The following is a 23,040-nucleotide window of genomic DNA, read 5'->3' on the forward strand; positions in this document are numbered from 1 at the left end:
CCAACTTCTGCTCCACCTTCCTCCTGTAGGTGTCCTTTGCTTCCCTCAGGCAGCGTTTCTGCCGTTTTTGTTCTATGCATTTGTGCTTGTACTCTGAAACTCTTCTTTCTGTTTGAGAGAGAGAACAAAAAGCTTTTTTTATTAGTCCCCAATGGTCACATGACAGAATTGTTTCTCTATCCTTCCTTTTTTTTTCCCCTCGTTCACTTCATCCTGTTCTACTCTACACTAAATATTCCATCTATTCCATATTTTAGTTTTTTATCTCCTTCCTCTCACGCGTCTGTTATCTGTAGCGTTGCAGTGTGGAAACAATAAAATCAACTGTTTCCTTTTTAGGTGCTGGATACACACACACACACACACACACACACACACACACACACACACGCGCTCAGTCTTCCTCTCTTCCCGTTTCTATTTTGTCAGTGTCATTATTTCCCTGCTCTCTCGCTCTCGTGTGTTTTTTCCTGGTCTCTGTTTCTCTTCCATGTTTCCGTCTCTTCTATATCAGCCTCTTCTTTTGTCATGGCTCGGTGTCTCTCTCTCGCTCTCTCTGTCTCACACTGTATATGGTCATGCAGGCTCAGCTGGCTGTTTCTGCACAAACTGACTTGCAGCACTCATCCTTTCACCGCAGGAAGGTGATTCAGCAGATCAAAGTTGTTCTCTGAGGCTGCGATTGAACGCGGAGCACGTTTGACTTTTGCTTTTCGTGAGCAAAAGTGTTTTTGACGTAAACGGGATAGTTTTGTTAAATTCTGCTGTAGCAGCATCAGCTTTTATAGATTTTTCTTGTCCGCCAGATGCTGAACTTAACTGCAGTAATTTGCAGCTAAATCTGTAGGTCCCTGTAAGACGAAACTAGGTGCAGCAGTGGTGGATGATGGTGTCGGGCAGCCTTTCAAGGTGTGGGTTGAGGTCAGAGCTCTGTGGGAGTTATTTAATGTCTTTATGGAGCTGACTTTCTTCTGCAGGACGATTGTTGTGTGGAAACAGGAAAGGGCCAAACACAAACTGTTGAAACTAAGCTGCAAGAACACATTGTCTGAAATATAACTGCACGCTGTAGCTTTAAGATTTCCTTCAACTGGAACTGAAAGACCACCTCAGAGTGAAACTGTCCAGAGTGCTGTGTTTAAAGAAGTCACGGCAAACTCCGCGGTGAGCGCGAGGTCCGTGTCAGACTCTATCACACAGATTTTTACACGTAGTGGAACATGCTAGCCCATCAGTTGCTATGGTGACTTCCGTGGCGCCCACACTGACCTGCAAGTGCGCGAAGGAGTGATTTATACATCGACCACTCAAAGTGCTTGACATCAAGGTCGGGGTTAAGAGCGTGCCAGTCTGATGTCTAGCGGGGAGTCGGGGAGGGCGCTTCCAGCAGTATGTAAATATCTGAGTGTCAATAATTCATAGGCAGCTTATAGTGAGGTTTTACGGCTGTCATCATGCTGCTCCATGCATATTTCAAAACACTGAAGCACTCAGACACAAACACAGGACTGTAGCTGGATTTGTCCCTCGCATGGGGCTGAAACATTGGAAACAAAAGGCCTGCTGTGTGGTCCAACAGTGCTTTCTACCACAGCCTGGTGATAAGGGTGACAACTGTGTAAACGGTACACATTTATGATTAAAGGACTAGATGCAAATTAAGTGATACCAGGTGCTCTTAGCTGTGTCCTTTAATTGGTTTAGTTTTCCTCTGTTACCTTTGCTCTGGCTGGAGGGTAGAGAAGCAAACTTGTGGTAGAAAAGTTTGATTCCCAGACTTTCATTTTCCCTTAGATGATTCTGGGCCATGGGTGCTGTTTGGCAAGAGGTAGCATTAATAATAATGACAGTAATAATGCTAGTATAAATGTGCAGATCCAGACTGACCATGCACAGAAGCTGTTACTGTGTTTATGTGTATTTGGCCTTTGTTTAGTTCATACAGCCAGTTTTTAAAACGGTTACCATGTAAAATCATTTTAATTCCATTGATCAGTCGTCATCATGTCTGTGCTAACTGTTCAATGCGCTGCTCGTGCTGAGCCGTCCTCTGCTCTTGGTGCATTTGTGCTTTAGGCGTCTTGAATGTGTAAAGAAGCTGCAGGCTGAAGTACTCGCCCTCTAACATGACGCTGTGCTTTCTGATTGGAGGTAGAGCGCCTTGTGGTCATAAACATTTCCAGAGATGTGTTCTGCAAAACTGTGGAGGTTTCTTTTTCAGATATGGTTTTGGTTTCCAGAGCTCTAATTCTGTTGTTCATTTTTCACATCATCATTAAAGAAAAGCAATAAATCAGCAAATTCATAAAATCTGGATTTTTCTTTTTTGATTGTCCAGTTTATTGTTTTGGTTTTTAATGAACTGAAGGATTGATTGCTTCTTTCTCGTCTGTGTTTAGCCTTTTAGATTTTTGACTCACTCGAGCTAAATGTGAAGCTCTTTGTGTCTGTTTGTGTTTGGAGACAGTTTAAGCTCTCGGGGCTTACACCACCTCACTCTGACCTGTGAAAACATCACCCTAAATCCATTTTGTTCTAACTGAAATAGACAGACAGTGAGACGGAGGGAAGAAGTTACAGAATAGCAGAGCCTGAGTCATCCTTCCTTCCCCTGTGCCTATTTAAAGATCCTCATCCCTCCATCCTCATCATCTGCTTCTTTATTCCTCACCCCAGTCTGAGAAAGGAGGAGGAGGACCTCTCATTCGCTTTTGATCTTGCTTTGGAAGTTTCTGTTTCAGTTTGTCATACGAGTATAACTCTCATCAAGTCAAACGCCTAAGATCGAGGGAGAGGCTAGAAATAATCCTCCAGCTTAGATGAACTTAATTGGAAGAGAAAATATGGCAAAATATCAACTTATTAACTGAAACTGTTGTAAACACAGTTTGAGTGTGTGCCCTGACCTTTGACCTGCTCTGTATACTGTACTTGCATGCACAGGTTTCCTGCACGAGCACTAGCTTGCAGAAAAATAACTTTAATCCTCACAAAATCAGTAACATAGTTTCAGAGTAATATGATACTTGACTCTAAATTCAGTGTGTTTTGGTGCTGAACAGCACCAACTGCTGGTTGAGGATGAGCATAGTTTCTTGTGTTTTATGGTGTTTTATAGACTTCATGACAAAAACGTATCTCATTATTACTACCTGTCCTTTTTAATCCTTGGTGTCTCATCTTTTTCATTTCTGACCTACTTTAAAAAGGCTCAGAGAGGTGAAAAAATTCTGTATTTCCCCGGAAAACTGAGTCACAGCAGCCATTATAACTCTGTGAAAACTTTTTATTTTATTGTTGTAATCAAAAGAATCACATTCAGCTTCTTTCACAGGCACATTTTAGTGTCTCAGCTGTGTTCATAAGCAAAAGTACGTGTTTTATTATGAGGCTTATGACTGTTTTTTATGTGTGTATGGTTTGTATCTATTTTATTAGGGCCCGAGCACTGACAGTGCGAAGGCCCTATTGTAATTGCTCTGTTTATTAGGGCCCGAGCACCGAGAGTGCGAAGGCCCTATTGTATCTGCTCCGTTTCTTATTATTATTAGGGCCCGAGCACTGACAGTGCGAAGGCCCTATTGTAATTGCTCTGTTTATTAGGGCCCGAGCACCGAGAGTGCGAAGGCCCTATTGTATCTGCTCCGTTTCTTATTAGGGCCCGAGCACCGAGAGTGCGAAGGCCCTATTGTATCTGCTCCGTTTCTTATTATTATTAGGGCCCGAGCACCGAGAGTGCGAAGGCCCTATTGTATCTGCTCCGTTTCTTATTATTATTATTATTATTATTATTATTATTATTATTCAGGCGAAACAAGGGCCTTTTTGAGGGCCTAAACATGCTCAAAAACTCATGAAATTTGCACACATGCCAGGTCTGGTGAAAAATTTTGTATTTTAATGGTTTTACATATGAGCACTGGGAAATGGCTCTAGAGCGCCACCTATGCCTTGTTAAATGCAGCCCTACGACCACATCGTTTGAGCTACATGTATGAAATTTGGCACACATATGTATCAATGCCAAGACGAACAAAAAAGTCTGTGGGCCCATTGACGCAAACCCAACAGGAAGTCCGCCATTTGGAAGAGAAGGTGACATTTTGGCTCTAATTTTGCCATTTCCATGCCTCGAACTTTTGCGAACTCCTCCTTGGGGTTTCATTTCATAACCTTCAAATTTGGACAGTGTCAACTACACCCTTGTGCCATGTTAAATTGCGGAGCTTTTGAGTTTTCACAATACTATGAGGCCGTGGCGCCATGGCGAATTTCGATGACTCGCCATGAAAATCTTATTGCCTCTCATTTTGTCATACATTTTCTGACCTTGACCAAAGTGAACACATATGATAAGGCTCCACCCCTGAACATATTTCAACTGCCATATTTGACATCAAGGACAGCGCCACCTAGTGGGAACAGGAAATGTCATGTTTTACACTTTGGGGTACAGTATAGTGATGGGTGACATCTGCAGCCTCAAATTTCTCCAGGAAAGCCTTAAGGAGTTGGTCTTGGGTTACAGTGAAAACTGTGACTTTTCGCGAAAGGGTGTGACCCCAGCAGCATGGCGAACTTTGATGTCACGCCATGAAGAAACAAATTAGTATAACTCAATGAAATCCAGTCTGATCAGTACCAGACTTTACAGGCATGATGTCAGACCCGCCCTGAACAGATTGATGTGCCCATTGTCGGAAATACGGACAGCGCCACCTAGTGGCAACAGGAAATGTCATGGCTTTAATTTTGTTGTACTGATTTTCACAGGTTCATCTTGGCCACCTCAAAAGCGGTGAATATCACCATCAGTCCCTCGTGATGCTTCAGTGCAAAAATTGTGACTTTAAACTGAACGGCGCACCCTGGTGGCAACGCGGTCCACCATGAAAGATGAAGTGGCTTTTGAGGGGCTTGGAAAGTTTATAGAGGCTTGAAATTTGGCACACACCTCCAAATGGATGAAGGCTTTGTTGTTATGTGATCATTTTTATTGAATAGCGCGAAATGGCTCCACAGCGCCCCCTACAAAATTTCAAAACCACAGCCCCAGCTCTGTGTTTTATGTATGAATCTGACACTTGGTAAGCTTGTGTAAGATATCAAGATGTACAAAAAAGTCTCTTGGAGCAATATCCCAAATCCAACAGGAAGTCAGCCATTTTAAAATTAATGTGTAATTTTGATGACATTTTCCCCCCTTTTCAGGCCTCATACTTTGACGAACTCCTCCAAGGGATTTCATCATATTGAAGCATTCTTCAGTGTGTAGAATCTAAAGACCTTTGTGATGTTAAATTGCGAAGCTTTTTCCGTTCAGGGAAACGGGGTGGTCATGGCGGCACGTAGAGTTTCAATCACTCGCAAAAAGCAGTAATCTGCTGTCACTAAAAAACACAATGTCCAATCTCTCCCAAAGGTCGCAGGTGTGATGAGACTCGAGCTTGGAAATGTTTGTTATGCTATTTGTCAATAATGGTTAGAGCGCCACCTAGTGGCATGACTATAATCCTGGTTGAATAAGATGAAATGTTAGCTGGTGATTAAAAGCATGAAATCCATCAATGTGACATCACATCGGACGTTCCGGTTTTAGGTGTTGGGCGTGGCTCGACGTGCCGGGGGTGCGAGGGCCCTCATAACGCTGCTTGCAGCTTTAATTAGGGCCCGAGCACCGAGAGTGCGAAGGCCCTATTGTATCTGCTCCGTTTCTTATTATTATTATTATTATTATTATTATTATTATTATTATTATTCACCCCAAACAAGGGCCTTTTTGAGGGCCTAAACATGCTCAAAAACTCATGAAATTTTGCACACATGCCAGGTCTGGTGAAAAATTTTGTATTTTAATGGTTTTACATATGAGCACTGGGAAATGGCTCTACAGCGCCACCTATGCCTTGTTAAATGCAGCCCTACGACCACATCGTTTGAGCTACATGTATGAAATTTGGCACACATGTGTATCATGCCAAGACGAACAAAAAAGTCAGTGGGCCCATTGACGCAAACCCAACAGGAAGTCCGCCATTTGGAAGAGAAGGTGACATTTTGGCTCTAATTTTGCCATTTCCATGCCTCGAACTTTAACGAACTCCTCCTTGGGGTTTGGTCCTATAACCTTCAAATTTGGACAGTGTCAACTACACCCTTGTGCCATGTTAAATTGCGGAGCTTTTGAGTTTTCACAATACTATGAGGCCGTGGCGCCATGGCGAATTTCGATGACTCGCCATGAAAATCTTATTGCCTCTCATTTTGTCATACATTTTCTGACCTTGACCAAAGTGAACACATATGATAAGGCTCCACCCCTGAACATATTTCAACTGCCATATTTGACATCAAGGACAGCGCCACCTAGTGGGAACAGGAAATGTCATGTTTTACACTTTGGGGTACAGTATAGTGATGGGTGACATCTGCAGCCTCAAATTTCTCCAGGAAAGCCTTAAGGAGTTGGTCTTGGGTTACAGTGAAAACTGTGACTTTTCGCGAAAGGGTGTGACCCCAGCAGCATGGCGAACTTTGATGTCACGCCATGAAGAAACAAATTAGTATAACTCAATGAAATCCAGTCTGATCAGTACCAGACTTTACAGGCATGATGTCAGACCCGCCCTGAACAGATTGATGTGCCCATTGTCGGAAATACGCACAGCGCCACCTAGTGGCAACAGGAAATGTCATGGCTTTAATTTTGTTGTACTGATTTTCACAGGTTCATCGTGGCCACCTCAAAAGCGGTGAATATCAACATCAGTCCCTCGTGATGCTTCAGTGCAAAAATTGTGACTTTAAACTGAACGGCGCACCCTGGTGGCAACGCGGTCCACCATGAAAGATGAAGTGGCTTTTGAGGGGCTTGGAAAGTTTATAGAGGCTTGAAAGTTGGCACACACCTCCAAATGTATGAAGGCTTTGTTGTTATGTGATCATTTTCATTGAATAGCGCAAAATGGCTCCACAGCGCCCCCTACAATATTTCAAAACATCAGCCCCAGCTCTGTGTTTCATGTATGAGTCTGAAACCTGGTAAGCTTATAGGAGATATCAAGATGTACAAAAAAGTCTCTTGGAGCAATATCCCAAATCCAACAGGAAGTCAGCCATTTTAAAATTAATGTGTAATTTTGACGACATTTTCCCCCCTTTTCAGGCTTCATACTTTGACGAACTCCTCCAAGGGATTTCATCATATTGAAGCATTCTTCAGTGTGTAGAATCTAAAGACCTTTGTGATGTTAAATTGCGAAGCTTTTTACGTTCAGGGAAACGGGGTGGTTATGGCGGCACGTGGAGTTTCAATCACTCGCAAAAAGCAGTAATCTGCTGTCACTAAAAAACACAATGTCCAATCTCTCCCAAAGGTCGCAGGTGTGATGAGACTCGAGCTTGGAAATGTTTGTTATGCTATTTGTCAATAATGGTTAGAGCGCCACCTAGTGGCATGACTATAATCCTGGTTGAATAAGATGAAATGTTAGCTGGTGATTAAAAGCATGAAATCCATCAATGTGACATCACATCGGACGTGCCGGTTTGAGGTGTTGGCAGTGGCTCGACGTGCCGGGGGTGCGAGGGCCCTCATAACGCTGCTTGCAGCTTTAATTATTATTATTATTATTATTCAGGCAAACAAGGGCCTTTTTGAGGGCCTAAACATGCTCAAAACTCATGAAATTTTGCACACATGCCAGGTCTGGTGAAAATTTTGTATTTTAATGGTTTTACATATGAGCACTGGGAAATGGCTCTACAGCGCCACCTATGCCTTGTTAAATGCAGCCCTACGACCACATGGTTTGAGCTACATGTATGAAATTTGGCACACATGTGTATCATGCCAAGACGAACAAAAAAGTCTGTGGGCCCATTGACGCAAACCCAACAGGAAGTCCGCCATTTGGAAGAGAAGGTGACATTTTGGCTCTAATTTGCCATTTCCATGCCTCGAACTTTTCGAACTCCTCCTTGGGGATTTGGTCCTATAAACTTCAAATTTGGACAGTGTCAACTACACCCTTGTGCCATGTTAAATTGCGGAGCTTTTGAGTTTTCACAATACTATGAGGCCGTGGCGCCATGGCGAATTTCGATGACTCGCCATGAAAATCTTATTGCCTCTCATTTTGTCATACATTTTCTGACCTTGACCAAAGTGAACACATATGATAAGGCTCCACCCCTGAACATATTTCAACTGCCATATTTGACATCAAGGACAGCGCCACCTAGTGGGAACAGGAAATGTCATGTTTTACACTTTGGGGTACAGTATAGTGATGGGTGACATCTGCAGCCTCAAATTTCTCCAGGAAAGCCTTAAGGAGTTGGTCTTGGGTTACAGTGAAAACTGTGACTTTTCGCGAAAGGGTGTGACCCCAGCAGCATGGCGAACTTTGATGTCACGCCATGAAGAAACAAATTAGTATAACTCAATGAAATCCAGTCTGATCAGTACCAGACTTTACAGGCATGATGTCAGACCCGCCCTGAACAGATTGATGTGCCCATTGTCGGAAATACGGACAGCGCCACCTAGTGGCAACAGGAAATGTCATGGCTTTAATTTTGTTGTACTGATTTTCACAGGTTCATCGTGGCCACCTCAAAAGCGGTGAATATCACCATCAGTCCCTCGTGATGCTTCAGTGCAAAAATTGTGACTTTAAACTGAACGGCGCACCCTGGTGGCAACGCTGTTCACATGAAAGATGAAGTGGCTTTTGAGGGGCTTGGCAAGTGTATAGAGGCTTGAAATTTGGCACACACCTCCAAATGGATGAAGGCTTTGTTGTCATGTGATCATTTTCATTGAATATCCCAAAATGGCTCCACAGCGCCCCCTACAATATTTCAAAACATCAGCCCCTGCTCTGTGTTTCATCTATGAGTCTGACACTTGGTAAGCTTGTGTAAGATATCAAGATGTACAAAAAAGTCTCTTGGAGCAATATCCCAAATCCAACAGGAAGTCAGCCATTTTAAAATTAATGTGTAATTTTGATGACATTTTCCCCCCTTTTCAGGCCTCATACTTTGACGAACTCCTCCAAGGGATTTCATCATATTGAAGCATTCTTCAGTGTGTAGAATCTAAAGACCTTTGTGATGTTAAATTGCGAAGCTTTTTCCGTTCAGGGAAACGGGGTGGTCATGGCGGCACGTAGAGTTTCAATCACTCGCAAAAAGCAGTAATCTGCTGTCACTAAAAAACACAATGTCCAATCTCTCCCAAAGGTCGCAGGTGTGATGAGACTCGAGCTTGGAAATGTTTGTTATGCTATTTGTCAATAATGGTTAGAGCGCCACCTAGTGGCATGACTATAATCCTGGTTGAATAAGATGAAATGTTAGCTGGTGATTAAAAGCATGAAATCCATCAATGTGACATCACATCGGACGTGCCGGTTTGAGGTGTTGGCAGTGGCTCGACGTGCCGGGGGTGCGAGGGCCCTCATAACGCTGCTTGCAGCTTTAATTAGGGCCCGAGCACTGAGAGTGCGAAGGCCCTATTGTAATTGCTCTGTTTATTATTATTATTAGGGCCCGAGCACTGAGAGTGCGAAGGCCCTATTGTATCTGCTCCGTTTCTTATTATTATTATTATTATTATTATTATTATTATTATTCAGGCGAAACAAGGGCCTTTTTGAGGGCCTAAACATGCTCAAAAACTCATGAAATTTTGCACACATGCCAGGTCTGGTGAAAAATTTTGTATTTTAATGGTTTTACATATGAGCACTGGGAAATGGCTCTAGAGCGCCACCTATGCCTTGTTAAATGCAGCCCTACGACCACATCGTTTGAGCTACATGTATGAAATTTGGCACACATGTGTATCATGCCAAGACGAACAAAAAAGTCTGTGGGCCCATTGACGCAAACCCAACAGGAAGTCCGCCATTTGGAAGAGAAGGTGACATTTTGGCTCTAATTTTGCCATTTCCATGCCTCGAACTTTTGCGAACTCCTCCTTGGGGTTTCATTTCATAACCTTCAAATTTGGACAGTGTCAACTACACCCTTGTGCCATGTTAAATTGCGGAGCTTTTGAGTTTTCACAATACTATGAGGCCGTGGCGCCATGGCGAATTTCGATGACTCGCCATGAAAATCTTATTGCCTCTCATTTTGTCATACATTTTCTGACCTTGACCAAAGTGAACACATATGATAAGGCTCCACCCCTGAACATATTTCAACTGCCATATTTGACATCAAGGACAGCGCCACCTAGTGGGAACAGGAAATGTCATGTTTTACACTTTGGGGTACAGTATAGTGATGGGTGACATCTGCAGCCTCAAATTTCTCCAGGAAAGCCTTAAGGAGTTGGTCTTGGGTTACAGTGAAAACTGTGACTTTTCACGAAAGGGTGTGACCCCAGCAGCATGGCGAACTTTGATGTCACGCCATGAAGAAACAAATTAGTATAACTCAATGAAATCCAGTCTGATCAGTACCAGACTTTACAGGCATGATGTCAGACCCGCCCTGAACAGATTGATGTGCCCATTGTCGGAAATACGGACAGCGCCACCTAGTGGCAACAGGAAATGTCATGGCTTTAATTTTGTTGTACTGATTTTCACAGGTTCATCGTGGCCACCTCAAAAGCGGTGAATATCACCATCAGTCCCTCGTGATGCTTCAGTGCAAAAATTGTGACTTTAAACTGAACGGCGCACCCTGGTGGCAACGCTGTTCACCATGAAAGATGAAGTGGGTTTTGAGGGGCTTGGAAAGTTTATAGAGGCCTGAAATTTGGCACACACCTCCAAATGGATGAAGGCATTGTTGTTATGTGATCATTTTCATTGAATATCCCAAAATGGCTCCACAGCGCCCCCTACAAAATTTCAAAATCACAGCCCCTGCTCTGTGTTTTATGTATGAGTCTGAAACCTGGTAAGCTTATAGGAGATATCAAGATGTACAAAAAAGTCTCTTGGAGCAATATCCCAAATCCAACAGGAAGTCAGCCATTTTAAAATTAATGTGCAATTTTGGCAACATTTTCCCCTCTTTTCAGGCATCGTTCTTTGCCGAACTCCTCCAAGGGATTTCATCAGATTGCACTATTCTTCAGTGTGTGGAATCTAAAGACCTTTGTGTTGTTAAATTGCGAAGCTTTTTCCGTTCAGGGAAACGGGGTGGTTATGGCGCCACGTAGACTCTCAATCACTCGCCAAAACGCAGTAATCTGCTGTTACTCAAAAACACAATGTCCAATCTCACCCAAAGGTCGCAGGCATAATGAGACTCGAGTTCGGAAATGTTTGTTATGCCATTTGTACATAATGGTTAGAGTGCCACCTAGTGGAACGACTAGCTAATCATGAATGAATGAGTTGAAATGTTAGCTGGTGGTTAAATGCATGAATTCCATCAATGTGACATCAGATCGGAGGTGCTGGTTTTAGGTGTTGGGCGTGGCTCGACGCGCCGGGGGTGCGAGGGCCCTCATAACGCTGCTTGCAGCTTTAATTATTATTATTATTATTCAGGCGAAACAAGGGCCTTTTTGAGGGCCTAAACATGCTCAAAAACTCATGAAATTTTGCACACATGCCAGGTCTGGTGAAAAATTTTGTATTTTAATGGTTTTACATATGAGCACTGGGAAATGGCTCTAGAGCGCCACCTATGCCTTGTTAAATGCAGCCCTACGACCACATCGTTTGAGCTACATGTATGAAATTTGGCACACATGTGTATCATGCCAAGACGAACAAAAAAGTCAGTGGGCCCATTGACGCAAACCCAACAGGAAGTCCGCCATTTGGAAGAGAAGGTGACATTTTGGCTCTAATTTTGCCATTTCCATGCCTCGAACTTTTGCGAACTCCTCCTTGGGATTTGGTTGTATAAGCTTCATCTTTGGTCAGTGTCAACTACACCCTTGTGCCATGTTAAATTGCGGAGCTTTTGAGTTTTCACAATACTATGAGGCCGTGGCGCCATGGCGAATTTCGATGACTCGCCATGAAAATCTTATTGCCTCTCATTTTGTCATACATTTTCTGACCTTGACCAAAGTGAACACATATGATAAGGCTCCACCCCTAAACATATTTCACCTGCCATATTTGACATGAAGGACAGCGCCACCTAGTGGGAACAGGAAATGTCATGTTTTACACTTTGGGGTACAGTATAGTGATGGGTGACATCTGCAGCCTCAAATTTCTCCAGGAAAGCCTTAAGGAGTTGGTCTTGGGTTACAGTGAAAACTGTGACTTTTCGCGAAAGGGTGTGACCCCAGCAGCATGGCGAACTTTGATGTCACGCCATGAAGAAACAAATTAGTATAACTCAATGAAATCCAGTCTGATCAGTACCAGACTTTACAGGCATGATGTCAGACCCGCCCTGAACAGATTGATGTGCCCATTGTCGGAAATACGGACAGCGCCACCTAGTGGCAACAGGAAATGTCATGGCTTTAATTTTGTTGTACTGATTTTCACAGGTTCATCGTGGCCACCTCAAAAGCGGTGAATATCACCATCAGTCCCTCGTGATGCTTCAGTGCAAAAATTGTGACTTTAAACTGAACGGCGCACCCTGGTGGCAACGCTGTTCAACATGAAAGATGAAGTGGCTTTTGAGGGGCTTGGAAAGTTTATAGAGGCTTGAAATTTGGCACACACCTCCAAATGGATGAAGCATTGTTGTTATGTAACCATTTTCCTTGAATAGCGCAAAATGGCTCCACAGCGCCCCCTACAATATTTCAAAACATCAGCCCCTGCTCTGTGTTTCATCTATGAGTCTGACACTTGGTAAGCTTGTGTAAGATATCAAGATGTACAAAAAAGTCTCTTGGAGCAATATCCCAAATCCAACAGGAAGTCAGCCATTTTAAAATTAATGTGTAATTTTGATGACATTTTCCCCTCTTTTCAGGCCTCATACTTTGACGAACTCCTCCAAGGGATTTCATCATATTGAAGCATTCTTCAGTGTGTAGAATCTAAAGACCTTTGTGATGTTAAATTGCGAAGCTTTTTCCGTTCAGGGAAACGGGGTGGTCATGGCGGCACGTAGAGTTTCAATCACTCGCAAAAAGCAGTAATCTGCTGTCACTAAAAAACACAATGTCCAATCTCTCCCAAAGGTCGCAGGTGTGATGAGACTCGAGCTTGGAAATGTTTGTTATGCTATTTGTCAATAATGGTTAGAGCGCCACCTAGTGGCATGACTATAATCCTGGTTGAATAAGATGAAATGTTAGCTGGTGATTAAAAGCATGAAATCCATCAATGTGACATCACATCGGACGTGCCGGTTTGAGGTGTTGGCAGTGGCTCGACGTGCCGGGGGTGCGAGGGCCCTCATAACGCTGCTTGCAGCTTTAATTATTATTATTATTATTATTATTATTCAGGCGAAACAAGGGCCTTTTTGAGGGCCTAAACATGCTCAAAAACTCATGAAATTTTGCACACATGCCAGGTCTGGTGAAAAATTTTGTATTTTAATGGTTTTACATATGAGCACTGGGAAATGGCTCTACAGCGCCACCTATGCCTTGTTAAATGCAGCCCTACGACCACATCGTTTGAGCTACATGTATGAAATTTGGCACACATGTGTATCATGCCAAGACGAACAAAAAAGTCAGTGGGCCCATTGACGCAAACCCAACAGGAAGTCCGCCATTTGGAAGAGAAGGTGACATTTTGGCTCTAATTTTGCCATTTCCATGCCTCGAACTTTTGCGAACTCCTCCTTGGGGTTTGATTTCATAACCTTCATATTTGGTCAGTGTCAACTACACCCTTGTGCCATGTTAAATTGCGGAGCTTTTGAGTTTTCACAATACTATGAGGCCGTGGCGCCATGGCGAATTTCGATGACTCGCCATGAAAATCTTATTGCCTCTCATTTTGTCATACATTTTCTGACCTTGACCAAAGTGAACACATATGATAAGGCTCCACCCCTGAACATATTTCAACTGCCATATTTGACATCAAGGACAGCGCCACCTAGTGGGAACAGGAAATGTCATGTTTTACACTTTGGGGTACAGTATTGTGATGGGTGACATCTGCAGCCTCAAATTTCTCCAGGAAAGCCTTAAGGAGTTGGTCTTGGGTTACAGTGAAAACTGTGACTTTTCACGAAAGGGTGTGACCCCAGCAGCATGGCGAACTTTGATGTCACGCCATGAAGAAACAAATTAGTATAACTCAATGAAATCCAGTCTGATCAGTACCAGACTTTACAGGCATGATGTCAGACCCGCCCTGAACAGATTGATGTGCCCATTGTCGGAAATACGGACAGCGCCACCTAGTGGCAACAGGAAATGTCATGGCTTTAACTTTGTTGTACTGATTTTCACAGGTTCATCGTGGCCACCTCAAAAGCGGTGAATATCACCATCAGTCCCTCGTGATGCTTCAGTGCAAAAATTGTGACTTTAAACTGAACGGCGCACCCTGGTGGCAACGCGGTTCATCATGAAAGATGAAGTGGCTTTTGAGGGGCTTGGAAAGTTTATAGAGGCTTGAAATTTGGCACACACCTCCAAATGGATGAAGGCATTGTTGTTATGTAACCATTTTCCTTGAATAGCGCAAAATGGCTCCACAGCGCCCCCTACAATATTTCAAAACATCAGCCCCTGCTCTGTGTTTCATCTATGAGTCTGACACTTGGTAAGCTTGTGTAAGATATCAAGATGTACAAAAAAGTCTCTTGGAGCAATATCCCAAATCCAACAGGAAGTCAGCCATTTTAAAATTAATGTGTAATTTTGATGACATTTTCCCCCCTTTTCAGGCCTCATACTTTGACGAACTCCTCCAAGGGATTTCATCATATTGAAGCATTCTTCAGTGTGTAGAATCTAAAGACCTTTGTGATGTTAAATTGCGAAGCTTTTTCCGTTCAGGGAAACGGGGTGGTCATGGCGGCACGTAGAGTTTCAATCACTCGCAAAAAGCAGTAATCTGCTGTCACTAAAAAACACAATGTCCAATCTCTCCCAAAGGTCGCAGGTGTGATGAGACTCGAGCTTGGAAATGTTTGTTATGCTATTTGTCAATAATGGTTAGAGCGCCACCTAGTGGCATGACTATAATCCTGGTTGAATAAGATGAAATGTTAGCTGGTGATTAAAAGCATGAAATCCATCAATGTGACATCACATCGGACGTGCCGGTTTGAGGTGTTGGCAGTGGCTCGACGTGCCGGGGGTGCGAGGGCCCTCATAACGCTGCTTGCAGCTTTAATTAGGGCCCGAGCACCGAGAGTGCGAAGGCCCTATTGTATCTGCTCCGTTTCTTATTATTATTATTATTATTATTATTATTATTATTATTATTATTATTCAGGCGAAACAAGGGCCTTTTTGAGGGCCTAAACATGCTCAAAAACTCATGAAATTTTGCACACATGCCAGGTCTGGTGAAAAATTTTGTATTTTAATGGTTTTACATATGAGCACTGGGAAATGGCTCTAGAGCGCCACCTATGCCTTGTTAAATGCAGCCCTACGACCACATCGTTTGAGCTACATGTATGAAATTTGGCACACATATGTATCATGCCAAGACGAACAAAAAAGTCTGTGGGCCCATTGACGCAAACCCAACAGGAAGTCCGCCATTTGGAAGAGAAGGTGACATTTTGGCTCTAATTTTGCCATTTCCATGCCTCGAACTTTTGCGAACTCCTCCTTGGGGTTTGATTTCATAACCTTCATATTTGGTCAGTGTCAACTACACCCTTGTGCCATGTTAAATTGCGGAGCTTTTGAGTTTTCACAATACTATGAGGCCGTGGCGCCATGGCGAATTTCGATGACTCGCCATGAAAATCTTATTGCCTCTCATTTTGTCATACATTTTCTGACCTTGACCAAAGTGAACACATATGATAAGGCTCCACCCCTGAACATATTTCAACTGCCATATTTGACACCAGGTACAGCGCCACCTAGTGGGAACAGGAAATGTCATGTTTTACACTTTGGGGTACAGTATTGTGATGGGTGACATCTGCAGCCTCAAATTTCTCCAGGAAAGCCTTAAGGAGTTGGTCTTGGGTTACAGTGAAAACTGTGACTTTTCACGAAAGGGTGTGACCCCAGCAGCATGGCGAACTTTGATGTCACGCCATGAAGAAACAAATTAGTATAACTCAATGAAATCCAGTCTGATCAGTACCAGACTTTACAGGCATGATGTCAGACCCGCCCTGAACAGATTGATGTGCCCATTGTCGGAAATACGGACAGCGCCACCTAGTGGCAACAGGAAATGTCATGGCTTTAATTTTGTTGTACTGATTTTCACAGGTTCATCGTGGCCACCTCAAAAGCGGTGAATATCACCATCAGTCCCTCGTGATGCTTCAGTGCAAAAATTGTGACTTTAAACTGAACGGCGCACCCTGGTGGTAACGCGGTTCACCATGAAAGATGAAGTGGCTTTTGAGGGGCTTGGAAAGTTTATAGAGGCTTGAAATTTGGCACACACCTCCAAATGGATGAAGGCTTTGTTGTCATGTGATCATTTTCATTGAATAGCGCGAAATGGCTCCACAGCGCCCCCTACAATATTTCAAAACATCAGCCCCTGCTCTGTGTTTTATCTATGAGTCTGACACTTGGTAAGCTTGTGTAAGATATCAAGATGTACAAAAAAGTCTCTTGGAGCAATATCCCAAATCCAACAGGAAGTCAGCCATTTTAAAATTAATGTGTAATTTTGATGACATTTTCCCCCCTTTTCAGGCCTCATACTTTGACGAACTCCTCCAAGGGATTTCATCATATTGAAGCATTCTTCAGGGTGTAGAATCTAAAGACCTTTGTGATGTTAAATTGCGAAGCTTTTTCCGTTCAGGGAAACGGGGTGGTCATGGCGGCACGTAGAGTTTCAATCACTCGCAAAAAGCAGTAATCTGCTGTCACTAAAAAACACAATGTCCAATCTCTCCCAAAGGTCGCAGGTGTGATGAGACTCGAGCTTGGAAATGTTTGTTATGCTATTTGTCAATAATGGTTAGAGCGCCACCTAGTGGCATGACTATAATCCTGGTTGAATAAGATGAAATGTTAGCTGGTGATTAAAAGCATGAAATCCATCAATGTGACATCACATCGGACGTGCCGGTTTGAGGTGTTGGCAGTGGCTCGACGTGCCGGGGGTGCGAGGGCCCTCATAACGCTGCTTGCAGCTTTAATTATTATTATTATTATTATTCCGGCAAATGAATCGGCCTTTTGAGGGCCTAAACATGCTCGAAAACTCTTGAAATTTTGCGCACGCGTCAGGTCTGGTGAAAATTTACGTATTTTAATGGTTTTACATATGAGCACTGGGAAATGGCTCTACAGCGCCACCTATGCCTTGTTAAATGCAGCCCTACGACCACATCGTTTGAGCTACATGTATGAAATTTGGCACACATGTGTATCATGCCAAGACGAACAAAAAAGTCTGTGGGCCCATTGACGCAAACCCAACAGGAAGTCCGCCATTTGGAAGAGAAGGTGACATTTTGGCTCTAATTTTGCCATTTCCATGCCTCGAACTTTTGCGAACTCCTCCTTGGGGTTTCATTTCATAACCTTCAAATTTGGACAGTGTCAACTACACCCTTGTGCCATGTTAAATTGCGGAGCTTTTGAGTTTTCACAATACTATGAGGCCGTGGCGCCATGGCGAATTTCGATGACTCGTCATGAAAATCTTATTGCCTCTCATTCTGTCATACATTTTCTGACCTTGACCAAAGTGAACACATATGATAAGGCTCCACCCCTGAACATATTTCAACTGCCATATTTGACCTCAAGGACAGCGCCACCTAGTGGGAACAGGAAATGTCATGTTTTACACTTTGGGGTACAGTATAGTGATGGGTGACATCTGCAGCCTCAAATTTCTCCAGGAAAGCCTTAAGGAGTTGGTCTTGGGTTACAGTGAAAACTGTGAGTTTTCGCGAAAGGGTGTGACCCCAGCAGCATGGCGAACTTTGATGTCACGCCATGAAGAAACAAATTAGTATAACTCAATGAAATCCAGTCTGATCAGTACCAGACTTTACAGGCATGATGTCAGACCCGCCCTGAACAGATTGATGTGCCCATTGTCGGAAATACGGACAGCGCCACCTAGTGGCAACAGGAAATGTCATGGCTTTAACTTTGTTGTACTGATTTTCACAGGTTGATCGTGGCCACCTCAAAAGCGGTGAATATCACTATCAGTCCCTCGTGATGCTTCAGTGCAAAAATTGTGACTTTAAACTGAACGGCGCACCCTGGTGGCAACGCGGTTCATCATGAAAGATGAAGTGGCTTTTGAGGGTCTTGGCAAGTTTATAGAGGCTTGAAATTTGGCACACACCTCCAAATGGATGGAGGCATTGTTGTTATGTAACCATTTTCCTTGAATAGCGCAAAATGGCTCCACAGCGCCCCCTACAATATTTCAAAACATCAGCCCCTGCTCTGTGTTTCATCTATGAGTCTGACACTTGGTAAGCTTGTGTAAGATATCAAGATGTACAAAAAAGTCTCTTGGAGCAATATCCCAAATCCAACAGGAAGTCAGCCATTTTAAAATTAATGTGTAATTTTGGCGACATTTTCCCCTCTTTTCAGGCTTCATACTTTGACGAACTCCTCCAAGGGATTTCATCATATTGAAGCATTCTTCAGTGTGTAGAATCTAAAGACCTTTGTGATGTTAAATTGCGAAGCTTTTTCCGTTCAGGGAAACGGGGTGGTCATGGCGGCACGTAGAGTTTCAATCACTCGCAAAAAGCAGTAATCTGCTGTCACTAAAAAACACAATGTCCAATCTCTCCCAAAGGTCGCAGGTGTGATGAGACTCGAGCTTGGAAATGTTTGTTATGCTATTTGTCAATAATGGTTAGAGCGCCACCTAGTGGCATGACTATAATCCTGGTTGAATAAGATGAAATGTTAGCTGGTGATTAAAAGCATGAAATCCATCAATGTGACATCACATCGGACGTGCCGGTTTGAGGTGTTGGCATTGGCTCGACGTGCCGGGGGTGCGAGGGCCCTCATAACGCTGCTTGCAGCTTTAATTTAATATGTTCCTGCTTGTTATTCATCACTGGGCTTGGTTTCAAATCCAACGTTGTCTTCACAGATTTTTTTGATGTGGTTTGTTATACGTTTAGGAAAAAGCGTGAGTGTTCCAACCCGTCACTTCCTTCTTGACTAAAACGGCGCTGGCAGCAATGGCGGCCCCTTCCTGGGCATGATCCTAAAAGCCTGGCACGTCTTTCTTATTTTCCGCGTGTAAACCTGCAGTAACGTGGAAAGTTGCATGAATGCACTGTTTATACAAAACCTGATTGCATTAGACAGCATTTATCTTGCGGTAGTTTAATATACAGCCACAGTGTGTTTGACTCTGTGCCTGACAGAGTGACTGACAGGCTGATGGACCGCCTGTCCGACTGGGTGGATGATTTTTAACACAGAGCTGACTGACATGTTCATTTCACTCGGTCTCTGCTTTGCTGATAAAACTCCAATTAAATCAAGAACATGCTAACTGAGTGTTTGTGTGTCACCTCCTCAACAAGTCAATATCTAAAAGACAAGGTCAGACCTCCTCTGTTTACCCACACGTCTTCACCTCCCTCAGTGTATTTTCCAGTTCCTCTCTCTCAGCAGGGTAGTTGGATCCCCTGCCAGAGATGATAATTATTGCCATGTGCCTTCATGCTACTGAAATCTCTCTCACACACACATACATTGTGCTGACATCATCGCAGATGACGTCTGTGCCCACAGCCGGTTTCTTGATCCCAGCCAGTTACTCACATGTTTGTGCGTTTAAGAAGGATTTGTCAAGTCAGCCACGCAAACCGCTTTTTCTGTGTTCGACAAATCCTCTGCAGGTTTAGCGTCACTCAGGTCTGCTTCGTGCGTCGCTCGCTGCTTGGGAAGCACACTCACCCGATTTTTTTTTTTTTTTAAATTATAAATTTTTACTCAGACATCCTCCAGGCAGAGAAATCCTGAAATTGCTCCGCAGCTGATCATTCGGCAGCTACAGTCGTCACAGAAATTCAGAATATGTAAATAGCAGAGCATTTAGTCTGCACGAAGAATGTTTGGTATTTTTAGAGTCCTGCATTTAAAGCAGGGACTGTGACTTTTCTACCCTGATTGGTTTAAAAGAGTGGATGTTCATACTAAACACAGTCAAAAAGAGTGAGAATCTCAGCTTCACACTGCTTTAAACGGCCAGTTTGAGTTTTTTCCCCTCGGTGCACCCGTGGCTCAGAAAGTATGGGGGGGTCATCCAGTCCCACCGTGACATCCACTCACTGATGTGAGAACCACTGGCTCTGCATCATATCACTGCGAGCAGATGTGTTCATTTGATGTGAGCACAGAAGCCCCACCCACTCGCTGTTCAAACCTTCTGCTTGTGAGTGTTAGCCAATCAGGGGTTCACCAGGGCCCCATATCGGACAAATGCGGATTATTTTGGACTGTGATTCTCATACAGCTGCTGTAGTGGAGCCCAAATGTAACAAAATATGGAGATGGGTGTAATTATTTTTGTTATCGTGCCTTAGAAAACATGTGTTCTGTGACCTGCTTTCTAAAACCACGAAGCACATTGAACATGAGCATTTAATTAACAAAAAGCCACACACTGTAAGAAGTGTGTAACATCACCGAGACAAACTTGCTTGTCAAACACTGCTGCGATGCTCCTTTTTTATATCCCACAGAATGTACAAACGGTACGCGCACAAGTTTGTTGTGGAAGTTCATCCTGAATCTATTCTCCAGCCCTTCCGGTCCTCTCCGTCCTCTTTGCTCCGAACATGTTGAATCCAAATGTCCAAATCCTGCAACTGCACACACAGACCTAACTGGAAAATTCCTCTGAAGTCTGCAAGCACCAAAAACTGTCTGGACCTACAATTCATCAAGTCACGTGGACTCTGCAGACTCGTAGAGAGCCTGCTTGTCATGCATAAAGCAAATATTTTAATTAGACGTTTGCATCCCGTAAAAACATTTTATCATATTTTAAGTTGAGTCACCTCAGGCAAACACATGCATTTTTCATCCACTTGCTATTTTGCTTGTATAACATGGCTTCTTGCAGACTAGTGGAAAGAAAATCTCCAAAATACACATTTAGGTTTTATTTCACTGAATTTTGTTGCTTGTTTCTACACGTTTGATAGATACTGCTTCATTTTCAATATTGAACATAATATTTCAGAAAACTAACAAGACAACAAAATCGTTTTTCTTGTAAAAGTTATCAACTAGTAAGCTTGATTCAGAACCGGATTTACAAAGTCTTTTATCCCAAACAGCGCGATGGAAACCGACTCTTTCTGGCTGTTGACATAGTTTTTTGTTTATAGGGTAAAACCGTTTGATTCTAATATGTCAGCTAAATGAAATCTTCAGGTTTTTGTAAATTAGCACATATTCAGTGCATATTTAAAACTGATGCTTAAGAAAATGGAAACAAATATCAAAAACAATATAAAGAACATCAGCTGGCCTCAGCTCCCATAGACGCACATCCAAGTGTCTCCACCAAATACATTTATACAATAATGACTTGTTGGCTCATTGACTCTCCCTCAGTCACTACCATTCAGCATTTCGCAAACTACAAAACCTCCTCAGACTCTCCAGCTTTCATACTGTAACTTTATTTGAAATAGAGTAGAATTAGAAATAGAATAAAGACTATATTGTATTTACTGTTTATCAGTGTATATATAATATATTTACCTCTATATAAATATTAATATAAATGCATATTGTAATCTGGGGCCCGTGTTGGTTCTTAAAACTCTAATTCCCATAATCCTTCACTCTGTGGCTTTCTGCCTTTCTCTGAAATTGTTACTTTGTTTTTTCCAGCTACATTTACTTGGAGTATAATTAGGGGTGGGGTCACACTCATTTGGTCTGTTGTGTGTTTATACTCAGCAGTCGCATATTTACTTTGCAGTGATTCACCCCCAAATTTTCTGGCTCTCTCTTCTTAACTTTCTTTTGAAATGCAGCAGCCCCTCCCCTCCTGGTGATCTGACAGTCCCCGGAGGTTAAAACCCAATGCCGGGAATCGTTTATAAAAGCGCTATTGGATTCAGATGTGCTTTGTGCTGCGTGGAAATCTGCTGATGGTACCGTAGCGAGGTTTGATTTATCGCTCGGGGAGATCGGTCAGCAAGCTTTGAGGTGGTTTGTCGCACTGTGAAAGGTGAATCAGCTGCACCTGCAGTGCTTTGAGTTCCTCATTTATGCACATTCACATTCATTCAAACAGAATCATCTGGTCGTAAGCAAGCGATAAGCATACCGTGATCTCTCTAAATGCTGTAGTACCTTAAATTGTTTTGCTTTTTCAGGGGAAATGTATTCAGTTCATTGCAGTCTTATTGTTAATTTGTCATTGTTTTTTTAAATTATGCTTGTAGGAGCTGGAACAGTGAACATTTATCTAAAAAAACATAAAAACCTGCATGCCCAGTGCAGCTTTAATGATCTCTGAATCTTGAAGTAAAGTTTAGAAAACATTGATCATCCATGTTTTACTTAACACTGACTTTGGCTCTCTCGCTGGGTATTGCTGTATGAGAATAAGGAAAGTAAAATTTGCTCTGTCTTTCTCTCTATGGCAGGTGACATCACACAGAAGGGCTATGAGAAGAAGCGATCCAAGCTGATTGGAGCCTACTTACCTCAAGCACCAGGTAAAGCAGGCTGTTCTTTAAAGCTTCATCCTGCCCTTTTAACTGAACTGCTCACTCACACACACTGTGCTGTTTTAAACTATAGTAGCTTTGCATGATTCACAGTTCAAAATAATCCTTATTTATTAGTCCAGCTGTTCTGATTGGCTGCTCCTCATAAACAGAATATTTGAATAGCTAGTGGGCGGGGCTTCTGTGCTCACAGCCAGAGCTTTGTCTGAGATGATGATAGCTGGTATCGTTCAGAGGCAAGGCGAGAAAAACTTGTCTGAAACT

At 43.0% G+C, this 23,040-nt stretch overlaps 1 protein-coding gene across 7 annotated transcripts in view; it reads left to right on the plus strand.

Moving 5' to 3' along the window:
- Positions 1-23,040, plus strand: part of LOC113009931 (disco-interacting protein 2 homolog C) — a 226,316-nt gene that overhangs the window by 107,388 nt on the left and 95,888 nt on the right. For 6 of the 7 annotated variants that reach the window (XM_026148599.1, XM_026148600.1, XM_026148601.1 and 3 more), the window contains one exon: positions 22,693-22,764. In XM_026148599.1, coding sequence (XP_026004384.1) covers positions 22,693-22,764 — 72 coding nt within the window. Of the gene's footprint in view, positions 1-22,685; positions 22,765-23,040 lie in introns of those variants that run through there. The other variant, XM_026148604.1, reaches the window with a different exon arrangement.

Source organism: Astatotilapia calliptera, chromosome 18, assembly GCF_900246225.1.
Source record: "Astatotilapia calliptera chromosome 18, fAstCal1.2, whole genome shotgun sequence".
Lineage (NCBI taxonomy): Eukaryota > Metazoa > Chordata > Actinopteri > Cichliformes > Cichlidae > Astatotilapia > Astatotilapia calliptera.